Here is a 17,970-nt window from a genome sequence, read left to right as displayed (position 1 = left end):
ACCCAATGTACCATTATAATACAGTTTCACCGCAATAGCATTTTTATGTTTGGTATGAGCCAGTTTCCATTATTCTAAGTAGTTAACGTAAGTAGTGCAGATTGTATTCGCTGATATGATTTCACATTTCTTGACAGGATGGGCTGCAGCTCTGAAGAATATTATTAGCAAGTTGGAGACAACTCACATTCCAATGCTGCTACAATTAGAAACCATCTACATCTCCCAACTACTGCAATTCTAATTCTGAGGATAACTGGAGCCTCTCTTTTACAGTAACTATTGGCAAGTATGAATGAAAGCTCACTTTACATGCCAATAATATTTACACAGTTCTGAAAAAATAATCTCACTCAATGGTAACCCTTAAAGACATAACAGGCTTTCAGCACAGTGCTTAGCACCTAAGTGTAGTGTATACTAATAAAGAACAAATCTTACAGATACATAAAAAAGCTTTCTCTGTTAATACCTGTTTAACTTAGGAGCATATGCAAATTCACAGTAAAATCTGTCTGAATTTTAAAGGCTTTGCATAAAATTGTAAGCGGCGAGGAGAAGCAGACAGGCCAACCCAATATGGGTGATAAGCAACTTCTACTTTATTTGTGACGCAGTTCACACATATATAGGAGTGGTATTCAGCCACTCCTTCTTGGCACAACAGCATTGGTTAGCCCCTCACAGCTTCCTCCACATTCTCCTCCCAGGTCCGGTCTCCGGCCACCTGTGGGGGCCACCCCCCACCTTGCTTGCACAGTCCTCCAGAACTCTATGGTTCTGCTCTTAGAGTCATTCTGCAACATAAAATCTCCAAATAAATTTTGAGATCTATAGACATCATCATCATCTGAAAATGCAGAGATTTATGACAGTGTTGACTCCCAACATACAAAGAAAAACATTTGAGTGACGTGTAGATTCTCTTCCAACTTTCTGCATTTCACAACAGGAAAAAAATGAAATATGCAACCCATTGAAGTACTATTAAATGAACCTTATTATTGTCAAGCCTATTAGAGTTTATTAAGCTGAGATGAAATGGTTCTGCAATAGGAATTTTAGAAGTGTTTGGAGTATGGCATATGAACAGCCAGGAACAAGGTACAAGACTGCCTTCAGGACTAGTCACGAGTTCTAGTATTTTAAAGCTGGCATGGATCAGGCTCTCTTTAATTTTTATGTGGTGAACTGTGCCTTTTCTGTGTAACCTTATCTGCTGTGATGACAATTTTATGTATGTGTGAGGTAGCACCAAATCCATATTTCTTATCTAATGCTCAGTAGAATTCATCTTTCCCACTCCACAGGAGGTCTCATTACTTCTTTTACATTGACATGTACAATCCTAAAACAATATGATTTCCAGAAAAGAGCCAGACTATATATTCCAAACATTTTTAAAATGAGGTCATCCTAGATATATACTTGGTATCAAGAAGTAGGGTTTGACAAAGATTCATGTTTAAAGAAAAAGCACCCATCATTATCTCAGACACAAACACAGCTAATCAAAGCTGAATTAGCAAGCAGACATTACTCTGCTCTCTTAAAATTATCTCATTCCTTCTCCATCACCCTACACATACTCATACACAAGATACAATGCATAAAACCAGGCAACTTTGAATGACCCCTTCAGAGAGCCTGCAGTTTCACGATGGTTTTATTACACTTATGCACCCTTCACCAACTTGTCTTGTCAAAATGTATCATCTAAACCACTTCTGCAGCCACTGGATCCCCATTCCTGACACTGCATAGAAGAACACGACAAAACGGCAAAGAGGAGAAAACCCTCAAAATATACAAGGCTCTCTCAGTTACCAGACTTGAACGCCTTTAGCCAAGCAACCTTTAACCAAGTCTTTGAGACAACTTCTGTCGTCTTGTTTCTTACTTCTTTTTGTGTTCTTAGAATAAGGCAGGTGTTTTGAACTCAGTAGCACAGAAATCATCAGAGATGCAGACAGTCATGGTCTCTCTGTCAAAATCTACAACTTCTGCGATCGAACACACCGTAAATATGTGGGAAACAAACATCAACAAACACCAACACTGAAAAATAGTTTTAAAAATATTATAAAATAAAAAAAATATTTTACAGCAAAACAGCATATCTTCTTCTGATCCTAAAGACTGGCAGAGACTTACTCAAAAAGAAAACTTAAAGTTCATTTCTTACACAGCTAGTGTTTTTTGCATTTCTGCTAATCAGTCCCAATTTCTATTTCAGGCACTAAGTCTCTGGCTAATTTTGTATTTCAATTGTAACTCATCTCTTCCAAACTTTTTAATTAGCACTTCTTTCAAGTTTTATAATTGTTAATTAGTTGCTCAGTGCTAATTTCAAGTTTACTGGCATAGTGCTTTGAGACTTTATAAATAGCTTTCTGCATACTGGTTTGTATTGTTGTGAAGTGACAAATCTAGCAGACTAGACATATGCATCAGGGAAGGGAGTGGAACACTTCTGAAATCAATTTCATTAATAAATCCTACAGATTATAAACTGAAACTAGTATGAACTCCGTAAAAAGAACTATATTCATAGCAAATAATATAGATTAATTTATAGTGGTGGGTTGACCTTGGCTGACTGCCTGGTGACCACCAAGCTGCTCTATCACTTCCCGTCCTCAGCTGGACAGGGGAGAAAAAATATGACAAAAGGCTTATGGGCTGAGATAAGACGTGGAGAGATCACTTGCCAATTACCATGAGGGGCAAAACAGCCTTGACTTGAGAAAAAGAATTTAATTTATTGCCAATCTAAGTCAGAGTAGGATAACAAGAAACAAAACCAACTCTTGAAACATTTCCCCCCAACCCTCCCTTCTTCCCTGGCTCTTCTTCACTCCCAGTTTCTCTACCTCCTCCTCCCAGAGGCGCACAGTGGGAGGAACAGGGGCTGTGGTCAGTCCATCATGCATTGTCTCTGCTAATCCTTCCTCCTCGTACTCTTCACCTGCTCCAGCATGGGGTACCACCCACAGCAGACAGTCCTCCACAAACGTCTCCAGCATGGGTCCTTCCTGCAGGCTGTGGCTCTTCATGAACTGCTCTAACATGGGTTCCTTCCATGGGGTGCAGTCCTTCAGGAACAGACTGCTCCAGCGTGGGTCCTCTACAGAGTCACAAGTACTGCCAGCAAACCTGCTCCAGCATGGGCTCCTCTTTCCACAGGTCCTGCCAGGAGCCTGCTCAGCACAGGCTTCTTGGGGGGGGGGGGGGGTCACAGCCTCCTCCCCCTGCTCCACCACGGACCTCCCCAAGCTGCAGGTGGAGATCCACTTTACTATGGGCCTCCATGGGCTGCAGGCAGAGATCTGCTCCACTGTGGACTTCCATGGGGTGCAGGGGCAGAGCCTGCCTCATACCGTCTGCACCACGGGCTGCAGGGGAATCTGTGCTCTGCTGCCTGGAGCACCTCCTCCTTCACTGACCTTGGGGTCTGCAGAGCTGTTTCTCTTGCATATTCTCATTCCTTAACTCCCAGATGCTGTTGAGCTGCAGTTTTTAACCTTTCTTAAATACGGTACCATGGAGGCAATGCCACTGTCAGTGCCACTGTTAGGCTCAGCCTTGTCTAGCGGTCAGTCCAACTTGGAGCCATCTTGGCTCTATCAGACACAGGGGAAGCTTCTAGCAGTTTCTCTCAGAAGCCACCCCTGTAGCTCCCCTGCTACCAAAACCTTGCCATGCAAACCCAATACATTTATTCAAATTATTACAGTTTATATCAATACGCTGTGGTAGTAGCCACACATCTAAATCAGGATTGGGCTGAACCCCACGAACATCCTTTCAAATAAGAGAAAAGAGACCTTATTGAAGGAACTCCAAACATAAAGAAATAGAAGTGACAAATATAGAAAATAGTTCACAAATATATTATGAACTCATAAATCTTCTACTTACCATTAAGAAAGAGCACAATAAACAGCATAAATGCGAGAAACAACATGTGTAAGAAGCAGAAGCAAACAAGAGGAACAGAAGAGTCACAGCTCACTGCCTGCAAAGCCATGTATCTGAAGTACAGCCTGGCAGCTCCTGTATAGATTTTTAGAAGCTCTTCCCCTGGACAGGAGAAAATTTTTCATGGAGAATCTAAGTGATGGGCAATAAAGGCTACTGGATACTGAAAGTGGGAAGCTGATACATTATTGGACAAGTCAGGAAAACCAAGATAATGAAATCAACTAGAAAGGGCAGGAAAAAGACTACTAAACTAAAAAGAGATGGCAGAATATCCATTTTGGAAGACCAACAGAACTCTCAACTGAATGCACAAAATGTGATTTATTACTATCAGATTTGAAATAACCCATTACATGGTAAACCCAACTTTCTGACATAATTTTTCAGGGTGTCTCAGGGATGAAAATCTGTTTGTTTGGGTCTTCTTTTTTAAATGCCATACAAAAGTCATTGTAGGAGTGGAAGAGCTGTAGCTTTGCTGACTTTTACAGATTCTTAAAGCAGTCTATGTGAAAACAAGAATACACACACATGCATACTCAAGACTCACGAGTACCAATATTTAAACCACGTGCATTGCCAGCAGCTGTAACTTTTCAAACTGAATATCAAGCCAATGGAAGACACTCTCCTAGGTATCTTTGAATATAAGTATGGATGAATATGCATACAAAGTGCAAAATTCAAGTCTATATAGGTTAGATGGTAACAGAAGCATTCAACAGCAGAGTTCACCATTCATGACATTTGAAATGCTAATACTGACGCTGACACTGCAGACTGCATTGCCTGCTGGCGCTCACATAAGGACGTGTTAGCTGCCCTCAGATTTCACAACTTCTGACTATCCACAACTTCCCGCAACAGAAAAGCCTTTCCAAAAGATTTTAAATACTGTAGAGGAGTGGTGGCTGGAATACTGCAAGTCCAGTCTTTGTTGGAAGACTTTCTTCTCCAAAATTAACATTTTCATAAGCACTTCAAGTCTCAACACTTAAATACACATAGATGAATGTGCTAAATGTACCAAGTTACAACACGCTATCAATTGCATGTGTATTACTCCCTCTATTGGGTCAAACCTGTAATTGCTGGCCTACAAAGCACATCACGAATGTTTTTTGTCTCAGATCTCTGATATTATGGTCAGTTCAGCTACACAAAATTTCTGCCTATACGATGTATTCATTTGCATAACCCAGGACTAAAGGATCCCAACTTTGGAAATAAATTTTGAATGTCAAAGATGAAGGCACATGTCTGACCAGTGTATATCACTGTATAGATGTGGCAAATGAACATGTCTTTCTTAGAAGCAGAGTTTTTCTCACGTCTCACAGCATGACATCTTTTCTCCAACTTGCCCAACTAGCTTTCCTACCTGGCAGACAGAATTAGTTTCTTTCCCTTCTCTGTCTCTTCCCATATGTCTCACCTGCCCGCAGGAGGCAGCACCAAAATGCAATCCTGCTTTATCATGTACTAGCTTGTGCTTTAAGTAGGACCTGCATGGACATGTGAAAAGGACCTTATTCCTGCAGCCAAAGTAGAAAATAATATACTTGTAAGATCTTTAGTCAAGCAAAATGACAGTACTTCCTCCCACGAGACAAGTCCTATTGTAACTCATATAACCAACTCTTAAGCCCTGAAGATGTCTAACAACAAGAACATAGCTACTATTCTACTACAAAATTTATACAAACCCTTTCACTACTTAATATGATCTTTGGGATTATTTTAATAGTAACTCATCATCTCAAGATGCCTGTACAATTAAAAAAATAAGCCCTAAAATAGTTTGACCGCACTCCCCTCAAGAAAGGTTAGACTGTAGTTCCGGAATGTCATAATCTTAATTTAAAAATACTACTACCAAGAGCTTTATCCGCTTCACATTAAAGAGGCTATCACTAATTATACATTAAGTGAAGGAGAAAATTTTCACAGTTCTGAGAACTGGAAATCTCTGAAACCTACAGGTATAACCTAGGTATGTAGGTTATAGATCTCTGAAACCTACAGGTATGTAGATTGGTCAGATTATAATGTAGGTATAAAGACCTACATTATAATCTGACCAACTCTGTTGCTGCAGCCTCTTTGCAGTGCCAGTCATCTTTATATAATCTCTGTATCTCTAACTTGTGATTCTTGCAGCAACCTTTTCTGTGCTCAGCACGTATGTACCTGCATGACTAATGCAAGCAGAAAGACAAGGCAGCACTTGGAACATGATGCACGAACTCCACCAGATGGCACTTAAAGACAACATGACCAGCTTCTTCTGCATTAAAAATTTACATTCTGCATTACTATTTACATTAAAAAATGCATTCTGCATTAAAAAGTGCATCTGGTTCTAAGACAAAGAAACCTTCAGGTTCATTATTTTACCACCTAGCATATAAACCCATGCATTGCTGTGATTCACTAGTCCACACAGAAATGTTTATAAACTGTGTATTTGACTGATATCAAATGATGAAAGACAAATGCTAGAAAAATGTTATAAGTACCTGTGAAATGACAACACTTATATTATGCTCTCTCCTTCAAAAAATTTCCTCTCTGGTGACTTTTTTTTCTTGTTTAGCCTTTTTCAGCTGAAAACCTCAATTCTCTCTGTTCAGAACAAGTTACCTTTCTCTTTTCACTAAGATTGATATCGAGAAACTGAGAACTGCTGCAGTGGATCAGGGCCAAGACCAAACTTGCTATCTCTCAGCATCCTATCCCTGCTAGTTGTCATACATGACCAAAACTTCACAATATACATACATGTGCTAATGAATAACCACATTTCATCTCTCCCAATGAAAGTACCTATACTGGCTTTAACTCTGAAAAATGGCATTAATAGCCTCATCAAAATGCTTATCAATAGGCTATCATTCTTTTCCATGCAAACATCCTTAAACTTGTAAGTTATAGAAATCCTCGTGCATTGCACCATGTACCAAAACATTATTGTGAGTTATCTGTAGGCCACTTTAGGACAGTATGAAACATGCCACCACCAAAGAACAAATAACAGCTAAGACTGTTAATGCTACTTCACTAAAAATATATTTATCAGTCTTAAGTTCTACTTCATAAACCAAACACTTTTACTAAAGATCTAATCTCTATTTATCAGTTCTTTTGAAATAATTATTTTTAATTCTTTTTTCTCAGTTCTTTTGAAAGCAGGTGCTTTTCCTTATCACTCTCTACATAAGGAATACACTACACAAATTTCAGATTGGGCTTTAAAGTAATGAGAACCTTACTGGTTTCCTAATACCTCTTCTCTTCCATGTGCACATATAATTACACACACCTTGATATACTTACATTTTGTTTTTTCTCTACTAAATACTAAATAACAATACTTTACCTAATCTTCTTTAATAGTTAAGAGGTGAGCAACCAAGGGTGTGCTTGACAGTGCAACAGCAAGATAGTACTTACTCTACTGTGGTGACAAAAAAGATGAAGAGAAAAAAGTCCAAATTCAGTTATTCAAAATATTGTTAATTTAAAAGTATGCCAATATTACCCAAATGGCAAAGTGAAACATACAATAAAAGGGAAGCTAACTTAGAACGTAATAAAATAACACATCCCTGGCAGTGTTCAAGGTTATGTTGGATGGTGCTTGGAGCAACCTAGTCTAATGGAAGTTGTCGCTGCCCATGGCAGAGGATTGGGACTGGATGAGCTTTAAGGTCCCTCCCAGTCCAAACCATTCCGTGATTCTATGGAAGACTGACTGAATCTGATTCAAATAAAACTGTGATATGTCTATTTCTTTTGTATGTTCACAGATAAATAGAAACTTATTTTAGTAAAGATAAGCAGAAGCACTTGGCGTTCTGCTGGTTTCAAAAGTAAAGCTCCCTGCAAATTTTGCATGAACACTGTTTTGCTTTCAAAAGTGAGCCACAAAGACCTAGTTAAGGAAGGGTTATTGACTCGTACTATACATTCCCAAATTATCATGGAAACAAAAGAACACTGTGCTGTGTCCACCTAATGCTTGGATTCTCTCCTCTCACTGTCACGTAGAATCAACTGTAGTCGGTTCTACATGGTTCTGGTCTAATCTAATATAAACTGGGGGGAAAATAATAAATGTTATTAGCAGACTTCCCATCTGATCACTCCTTATTTGAAATATACCTGCTCTATTCACAAAATATGCAACCTGTACCATACCGGTACTGGAATTTCAATAATGTAAGCACACAGCACAAAACACAGCTGGTTTTGACTCTTAAGTCAGAGCACACTCCCTCAATGGTGCACATGAAAATAAAATACCAAATGACTCCTGACACTATCTTTCTGCTCCTACCACTTTTGCAGGGCATGGACTGTCACTCTTGTGACTACTAGTGTCTGTAGACCTGCTAAATTTCAAAACATTCATGTTAGTATTGGCTCACAACACAGCACACCATACCCAAAATCCACAAAGTCCACTTCTAGAAAAAGGTAATACCAAAAGTCTCATTATAGTCAAGGGAAAGCTTTAAAAACTGAATTTAATCCAGACCACATAGTCCCCTAGGGGCTGTGTTTTGTTGAAGACGGCTCATGCCTGCATTAGTAGCGGAGTAGGCTCCTCACCTTCTTCTAAGTGATTTTACCTCCACAGCCCCTGCTGATGCAAGGAATAGTAACGGACTAAGGAAAGAGTTAAGAGTTTTCTTCAGACTATGCATTGTCTTAACTTAGAATAGGGAACAGGTATGTTCCTGTTCTTGACAGTTAAAACTGTAACTCATAATAGAATAGCTATCCAAAACACACTGTTTAATATCAGGGACCCTTTTCCCTCAAGAAGACGAATGTCTGACAAGAACCTGTTTTAGCTAGTCTCTATGAGGCTTGAGGCTGCCAGCTGGGGAAACTGGGCAGCCGCCGGGCGAGATCGAAGAGCCGCGGCAAGGAACGGGTACCCTCTGTCATGGAGGGGCCCGCGCCCAACGCCGCCGACTCGCGGCCGGCGAGTCTCCAGGACAACCGCCGTTGGATGCCGGAGACTGGCGGCCGGCGCCATGACCAAGCAGCGGCCCCCGGGCCCACTCTATTTCCCGCAGTTCCACGACCACACAGAGCCCATCCGACCCCCAGCCGACAGCGGCTGCATGCAGACTTATTTCGCGGCCATGGGCGGGCAGCGACAGCCCCCGCCGGCCGCAACTGGGACGCCCCGCTGGGCTGCGGCACTGGCGCCTATCGCCTACGAGCCGCTGCGGTTCTTCTGCCCGGCGCCGGCTGCGGAGGAGGGCAGGGGCGGGTCCGCGACGCGGCGCCCCGGAGAGCAGGAGCGGCTGGAGGACGAGGTCACCGAGCTGGGCATCCGCCTCAAGGAGCTGGATCTGCTGGCTATCGTCGGCGAGGGCTTCGACGCCCAGCAGTGTGCGTGTCCCCGGGCCATGGCTCCCTTTGCTCCTTTACAGAAGGGCTCCAACGGGCCGAACACCGCCCGGCCCCCGAGGCGGCAGGTTCCTCCAACAGTAACCAAAGGGCAGGGGCAGTCCCAGATGCCTCTGCACCCACAGCGAAGTGCCTGTAGGGTTAGTGTGAGGAGATCCAGACTTGGGGGCCCTGCACCTACCTGGGTCACGGCCACAACGGTCTGGGGTAGCACGTCGGGTGCAGGAGGCAAAACTGGCGTCATCTACTGTGGTCGCTGGTCATGGACAACTGGCTGAGGGCACAAATTAAAGGAGGGACAAGAACTACGGATGTGGTTACTTATGCACAATGGACAAACCCCCTAGTGTCATTAAAAAAAACGTTAAGTCGTTAAGTGTTAACAAAACAATGCAGATGCCACTCAAATCAGAGGGAGTATATACATGCACTAATGAGATGCTGTGGTTGTAAATCAACATTGATGTAAAGGCCACTGGTAAGCACAGACAGTTTTTCCTGAAGGAAATACAGGAAATAACACAGTTCAGCAGGTTCTGATTACTGAGGGTTTCCAATAGGGAACTGTAAAGATATGGTGCTTATCATTTCCTTCAAGGCTGTAAGCCAGGAAGCTTTTGGGAGCGCAAAGGTTACAAGAACACACAAGAAATGTCCGTCAGATATTTACATTCAAAGCAATATCTCAAAGGAATTCTGATAGGTAGTTTGTATATATTTACTTTTCAGAACAGGAAATCAATATTTTCCTTTGTTATACAGCAATACATACCTCCCTGCCCCCCTCCCCCCATTTTAATACCTATTATTTTCAATACATGTGAGAAACTTCAGTTTTCAGATATTTGCTAGCCAAGAAATTGTAAGGAATACTGCTAGTTTGCTTAACCCATTATTTGATTTTCTGAAAAGTAAAGTATTAATGACAGAATTAATGACAAATTATGTTTTGCTCCTGTTTAGATAAACTTCTGAAGGCACAGAGAGAAGAAAAGATAGAACTCATAAAAGCAAAGCAGAAGCTGAAGAAATAGCCTCCACCGCGATGATTATTTCAGCTGGATATTCTAGCACTGTATCACCACAGAGTATTTTACTGGATCTTCAATATTATTTTTCTATTTATTATATGCTGTTCTCCTACAAAATTAAAAAATACAGTATATTTTCCTACTGAGCTTTTTTGTGTATTATTTGTCTGGTACTAGCTACTGACAACATTACTACGTATCTCAACATTTTTTCTCCAGTTACTGTAGACAAATTGGATGGATAGTATTTTCTTCAAAAACACTCAGAAATTAACACTTGTGATGTCAAGATTTGTAGCAGTGCATTGATGATATGCAAGATAAATGTAGCAGGGAAACACAGTAATTCCCATACAAAATACAGGTTGGTAGTATTTTAATTCTAAGTACATATCCTAGTTTCATCTATTATTATTACTGTTATTTCAATTGCTCAACTGTTCTTATCTCAACCCAGAAGTTTTCTGATTCTCCTCCCCATCCCTCCAGGGGGTTGAGGGGCCAGCAGCTGCATGGTATTTAATTGCTGGCTGGGGTTAAACCATGACAGTCCTTTTTGGAGCCCAATGTGAGGCACAAAGGTTAAACAGCTATTTAAGAGTACCATGCAGAGATCTGCCCCAAGGCTGGATAGTTATGAATGGCAGGGTTTCAGGGGTATATGGGCAAGTATTTAGAGCAGTGGGCACTTCCAGTGCTTTGGAATTCTTCCCCTGACAAGTGCAGAATCTGGAAAAACTAGTAAAATGTTTGGAAGAAGTATCCTGTCACCCTGGCAATTACAGAGAGGCACGAGTCACTGCAACATGCTGGGACCTGGACCATGCCTACCGAGCCCTGCTCAACGCTATGCAGTGCCCTCAAGGGGAAAAGAAGGTATCTGGATCTGATGGCAAAGCAACACTTGAAGCCCAGTGACAGGCACCACAGCTGAACCAGAAAACCAACCCGTACCTGTATCAGCCACCCCTATACACAAGAAGAAATGGACAAGCAAGACATCTTGTTTGGTGAAGGAGGATGAAGCAAGGCCATTACAAGAACAGAAGGAAGAGGCAGAACCAGAACAAGATGTAACCACTTGATCCCTGTCCCTGACTGAGCTTTGGCAATATCACACAGACTGAGACTCCCTGATTCACATCCAGAAGCTGATTTATCAACCAGAGACGCAAGGACTGATCAGCAGGACCCCCTCAACCTTTAATGGTCTCATATGGCCAGTGCAAAAGTCAGCTGGAGAATGGAGACTATGATGGCCTGAATAAGGTCACACCACCACTGGGTGCTGCTGTACCAGACATGCTAGAACTTCAGTACTAACTGGAGTCAAAGGCAGCCAAGCGGTATGCCACAATTGACATTGCTAATGCACTTTTCTAAGTACCTTTGGCAGTAGAGTGCAGGCCACATTTCGCTTTCACTTCCAGAGGCATTCACTTGGAATCAATTGCTCCAGGGGTGGAAACACAGCCCTACCATCTGCCATGGACTTATCCAGACTGCACTGGAATAGGGTGAAGTCTGCAACACCTGCAATACATTGATGACATCACGGTGTGGGGTGTTACAGCAGAAGAAGTTTTTGAGAAAGGAAGGAAAATAATCCAAATCCTTCTGAGGGCCATAAAACAGAGTAGAGTCAAGGGACCTGAACAGGAGATTCAGTACTTAGTTGCTGGTTGGGGTTAAACCATGACCGTACATTAAATAAGTGCAACTGAGAATAAATATGTGTGATTAAAACTTCTATGCCTCTAAGCAAGCTTTAGAAAACTACTTTGATGTTATCATAACAGCATACCACAAAATTATAGAAGTTAAGGCTTTAGTTAGTTTTTAACAGAATAGTTGCGTACCACCAACTTTCAACTAACATTTTACAGTTATTTTAGAACAAATAGTGCTTAGGCTAAAGCCTGTGTCTGTTTTTAGAGTGACAACATCTTTATGTTTGGAAGACACATCCTTTCCTGAGAAAATATGGACAGGCACAGCAATGACAGACTGAAGATCTGGAGAACAACTGCCATTAAAAAAAAATAACACCATATATATATATATGGCATCACGAATAACCTAACAAAGTAGTAAACAGGCTCATCAGACTGATAGAAAACCCACAAAAAAAATTACTTTTGCCTGTTTTGTTTCAAGAGCAGTAGATGGCAGCATGAAATAATAATTACCAGCCCTGAAGCTTTCATATTTTGTCAAGCAGGGCTTTTTTTTTCTAGAAGAGCAATATTTTAATCTGTTGGGTTTTTTGTTGTTTTCCTTTTTTTTTTTTAAAAAAAAAAAGCAAAAAACCAAACCATTCAAGTTGCTCGACTGTGACGCATTTTAGCAATATGATATCAAAATTTTATTTTGCATTACTGCGTATTACAGCATTCACTCTTTTGCTATCTTAATCTTTCCAGACAGATTTTGATCTACCCTACACAGAGTTTATATTAAAAAAATATCTAGCCTATTGTCAATCAACTAACTATAATAATCACATTTTATCCAAGCAGCTAGGAGATCTTAAACAGAATCTTACTGTCTGCAATTGCCCCTGTCAGGCAGGTGTCTCTGCCAATATGGCGAGTCTCGGTTTCACCTGCTAGTCAATATGCTCTTTAATGACACAGAACCTGAGCAGAGATGGGGCAGTGTGGTAAGGCCAGGTTTTGTCCACATCCCAGTATGCCTCAGGTAGGGCAAGGTGAGGGACCGTGCAGGAAGAGACAGGACCACCTGTACAACAGGCCCATGGAGGGTCTCACCAAGGCAGCCCTCAAACCAGGAAGTCCCCTCACAGGCACTCCTGAAGCACAGACCAGGCCTGGGTGGAAGCTGGGGCCTGAGGTGAGGTGCGTCTCCTGGGCCTGTGGGGCAGACAGTCCATGTGGTAGAGCCTGGTCCAGCTGGCCCAGGGCCCTGTCAGCTGCCTGCCAGTTGAAAGTACGCAGGTCAACAGTGAGCTTTCCCTTTTGCACTCCAAATCCATCATATGCTACAATACAAACACCCTCCCTCTTCAGCTTGCTTAAGTCTTCAAGCCCACCTTGGCACCATTTAATTGCTGCTTAGTTCTTTAAAGCCTAATTAATGATACTGTGCTTCTGGCACAACAGTTCATTTTTCAGTCCTTGGCATCCTTATAAGCTGTTTTACTACAGACAGCACAGTACAAGTGTGCCAGCTTCTGAAGTGGGCTTCTTAAATGAAATATTTTTACACCTGATCATCAGATTTCTCTCTCTCTTTTCAAACATAACGTGGAGACCAAGGCAGGGAATATACAAAAGGTAAATCTAGGTGACTAAAGAACCAAATTATTACCCAAATAACTTGGAAATTTGGGCCTCAGTGGTTTACAGCTCCCTCTGCAGAATGAAGATAAGAAGTCATTCAAACAGTTTTGAGGCTAAACCTGTGGAACTGATACTGAAACGGTTACTATGAAAATAGGATCTGTAGTAGTACCTAAATACACAAGACAAACTCAGACATGAAATAAAATGGCCAATATACAGCAGCCTTTAAAGGCCTCACACAGAAGAGCTTTTAGACCACGTTAGATAACAGGGCAGCGATTCATTTTCCGAAATCTCCAGAATAATTTCACTCCTAAACCCCTCCAAGTTTTCCATGGTTATTGCAAAGGCCTACAAGGATTCCCCATTACCTATGAACACTGCTTTCTATCTGTTACTTTACCTCACCTTTTATCCACTCTTTCTCTTTGCATCCATGTGGGGAAGTGAAGGCAATAAGATTTGCATGAAAAAGAGTTCAGGAATGAGCTCTGAGGACTTGGTGCTTTGACAAGCCCTGAGGCAATGAGCTGGGGCCTTGAAGGCCAGACAATGTGGGGGCTGTGAGAGGGTCTGCAACACTGTGATTGGACTATTTACCTGGAGAGCTTCACAGTGGCCAATGAGATTGAACGTTGTATGTATGTGCAGGTTGGGAAAGTACCAAAAAGGGGATAAAAAGGGTTTGGTGATAATAAAGGAGGATTTGAGTCTGCATCACCTTGAGTCCCTGTCGTGATATGCCACACATCCAGCTCTCTCATTAGCCATTATTCACTGCGGATTTCTTGGCTTGAGCAGAGCTACTTTTCCCAACATACAGTTTAAGGGTTTTTCTCCATCTGTTCTTCAGTTTGTCATATGCCCTTTATCTTAAAGCAACACTTCATGTTTAATTACTGGGTGGTAATGTAAGTAATAACACCTGGAAAAAAATCACTGTTTGTCCTTTCAATCGGAAAATACTAAATATTTCAATGGAAAATACTAACACATGAATTTGGCTAGAGAGTAATAAGCTTATATTAATAATTTGGACATACAACCAGTTAATAGTACATATGTCAATTCTAATTGTCCATAAACATTTTATTTACCTTTAATTTTCTCCTCTGTTTCCACCTGATCTTGTTACATCCAGTAGTTTGCTCTCATCTCTGTAGGCTTATGGGTTAATCTCAAAACTGATCTATTTGCGTCCTTTGTAAAAATTAAACATATATTAAACAAAATAGAATGAACATTACCGCCTTTTTTTTTAATTCAGTTTTTTTTGGTTGTTTTTTTTTTTTTTTACTTTTTTCTGTTCTTTTAGACTGGTTAGGGAAGCTAAACCTGACATTTAGATGCTGGCATAGCTCAGATCTCTTTCATATAGCTGCCTTGTGACTCAACTAATCTACCCATATTGCATTAGAGAAAGAAACATTATGCTATGATTTTGATTCTTGGGCAGAGATCTCAAAACATTAGTAGGTTGCTCCCATTTCCAATTCTTAACAAAGAAGCCTTCTCAAAAAGCAGAGTGCCACATCTCAGCCAACCTGAGGCCTGAGAATGAGCTGTCTTGCTGAAAGAGCCAAGTCTACACCTACAGTGATATTTGTGCTCCCCAAGGAGTGCCAACAGGTCTTTCACTTCTGAAACTTGAAGCGGTCTTGGCTGCTTTGTGATGGGGAAAATTAGATACAAAGCCATTTTAAAACACATTTTAAAGCATTTAAGTTTTGGAGTATTTTATATCAAACGTGGCTCCATCAAATTGCAGACTGCTTTATTTTAGAGTTTGCCACATTAAAACTTTCCAAAAAGATACTCATCCTTATTACAATGGATTATTTGAATGTAAATTAATCTTCGAGTAAAGCTGCCTTAATTAGCTCAGTGACCTTTTTCAGAGGAAACCCAAAAATGCCAGGCTATCATAAAATGATTTTTCTGTTTTCAGCAGCAAATGCTGCATGATAGATCCACCTGTCCTGGAAATTCAGAGCTAATATCTCAACATAAATTAGGGAAATCAGGAGCAGCACTCAGCTCTAGGAAATTTGTCCTCGTTTGTTTGGGAGGTGGTGTTTCTTAAGATCACCAACATCTAGATACTGAATCAAAGAGGTGCTAATCAGGAAGCAGTCAATAAGTGGTGCATTTGGCCTTTCTAAGGAAATGTATAATTAGTAATAACACTAGTCAGTTGTTCAATGTTACAAGCTGAAAACATACATTTTGCAAAATAGGCTGAGATTTTGATAAATCTTGAGAAAAGTGAGAACAACCCCATGAGGCAATTTAAGCACTCACTGACAAATATATATATATATATATATATATATATATATATATAAACCTGTATCTTACATAATACTATATGTCCAGAACCTTAGTAGCGATATGTACACTAGGAAGTTCATTTATCCTCTATTTTGAGAAGATACATTCCTGCCTCTTTTTTTTCTCTGAAACTACAAAGAGAGGAAGGGTTAGATGTGTTCCTTGTAGTAAAATGAACTTTTTATTCCAAATTTCTTGCATCACAAATGACACAAAAGCAGTACAGTCAAAAGCACATACCTGCGATTTATTTTTTCTTTTCATTTCACTTCGGACTGACAGGAGAAAATTTAGGTGTGGGTAAATACTGATAAAACCCACAGTAACTGACTGAATCTTAGGGGAAGGAATAGAGGACATTAAGGTGAGAATAGAGAGTCACAAAAAAACCACAGGATCACAAGATGCCCTCAAAACCTACAGGCTTGCTGGTTACTGTCCTGCTTACCTCTGTAAGGTAGGGAAACACCTTTCTTCAGAGGGAATACCACCACTGAAATGCATGGTTTTAACCTGTGGACTTTTTAAAATTTCTTTCCTGTCCTCTGCCAGGTTCTGCCTCTAGGGCATAAGCAGCAGGACCCCTACACAGCCCAGGAGCCTGGCAGCTGCAAGAGAAAAGCATGCTCCTGCTATAAAGCATCTGATCTAAAGAAAGGGACACAGCAGGAACAACCAATAAGTAGCAATATAAATTTTAAGACATATTTTATTTAATGTGCAAAATCGCCAAGAAAAAACATTTATAACTTTAACTAAGCTATAGCCACTAACATGAAAAACTATTCTATGTATTTGTAAGCTTCCTTTCAAGAATCACCCTACGGTTCAGAGTAAAACCAGGCATTTGGTAATGACCCAGCACATTCTAAATGCATCCTTTTCAGTGACATATAAAATTCTACCATTGGTATGATTTTACATTTGTAATTGCCAAAGGAACCAGTTCTTGGAGATTTCCCTTCTGATTGCATAGTATAAAATTTTAATGAATTATTTTCTTCCTCTTTCAGTTTACTCTATAGACTCAGCTCTACAAATCACTCTCAGTTTTGCAGCTCTGTCTTCAGAAAACTAATTTTCCCATTTAAAGCTGAAATACTTATAAATTTTGAGCAATTTTCACAGACACAGCCATTACAGTTTAGTTGAATCAAGCTGTGAAAAACAACGATAACATGGATATTCGTAATCATGCAGAGCTAGTCCCTTCCATAATTCAAAGACAAGAAAAGTTCATTTCATCAGAAAGTGACATCTGTTGCATGGGAAGTGAGACAATTTATTGATATAACATCTCCATAAAAAAGTGTAGAAGCTGTTAATGGAAAGGCTTCCTGGAACATACTGAAATAGTATCAGGAGGTGATTTTTTTTTTCTTGTAAATTCACATATATTTAAATGATACCAGAGAAACAGGTAATTTATAGTCTTGAACAATTACCAAGCTCCATGAAATAATAAATAGTGCTTCATACTAATGTATCCACTTGCACTCTGGGGTTTCAGAGTTTCTAATGTCACCAGTTAGTTTAGCCTCTCACCAGGGGTGTGAGGAAAGTAAGTCCCTTCACCTTGCTTTAGGAATAGGGACACTTAGGCATACTCAGATTAAGCACCTTGCGTAGGACCACTCCAAAATTCTGAGAAGGACCACCCGACTTATTATCTCCCACTTTGCAGGTACCCATAACCAGATAGCATCCTTCATCTCTTTGCCCTTGTAATAGCTAATGCACTGAGGGAATACTGTATTGGTCCTTCTCTACTTGAAGTGAGCAGGTGTTTTGCCAACAGCTTGAGTGGAAGACATTATCTGTATTCGTGTTTTGCCTTAATACTAATATGACGTCTGTAAGTATCACAAAGCAGAATGTTGACCAAAGCCACA

General features: G+C 40.6%; 1 protein-coding gene across 1 annotated transcript; it reads left to right on the top strand.

Moving 5' to 3' along the window:
• The first annotated feature begins 8,911 nt into the window (after positions 1-8,911).
• On the top strand, positions 8,912-10,589 carry CUNH11orf91 (chromosome unknown C11orf91 homolog). The gene is made up of 2 exons (XM_061464286.1): positions 8,912-9,393; positions 10,375-10,589. The coding sequence occupies exons 1-2, from the start codon at positions 9,030-9,032 to the stop codon at positions 10,443-10,445; spliced, it is 435 nt and encodes a 144-aa protein (XP_061320270.1). The 5' UTR covers positions 8,912-9,029; the 3' UTR covers positions 10,446-10,589.
• The last annotated feature ends 7,381 nt before the right edge of the window (positions 10,590-17,970 follow it).

Source organism: Pezoporus flaviventris, unplaced genomic scaffold, assembly GCF_033815535.1.
Source record: "Pezoporus flaviventris isolate CSIRO_AGI_PZ_B2104156 unplaced genomic scaffold, CSIRO_AGI_Pfla_v1 ptg000036l, whole genome shotgun sequence".
NCBI classification, from domain to species: Eukaryota; Metazoa; Chordata; class Aves; order Psittaciformes; family Psittacidae; genus Pezoporus; species Pezoporus flaviventris.
Note: the sequence above shows the minus strand (reverse complement) of the source record. Positions and strands in the feature narration are given on the sequence as shown.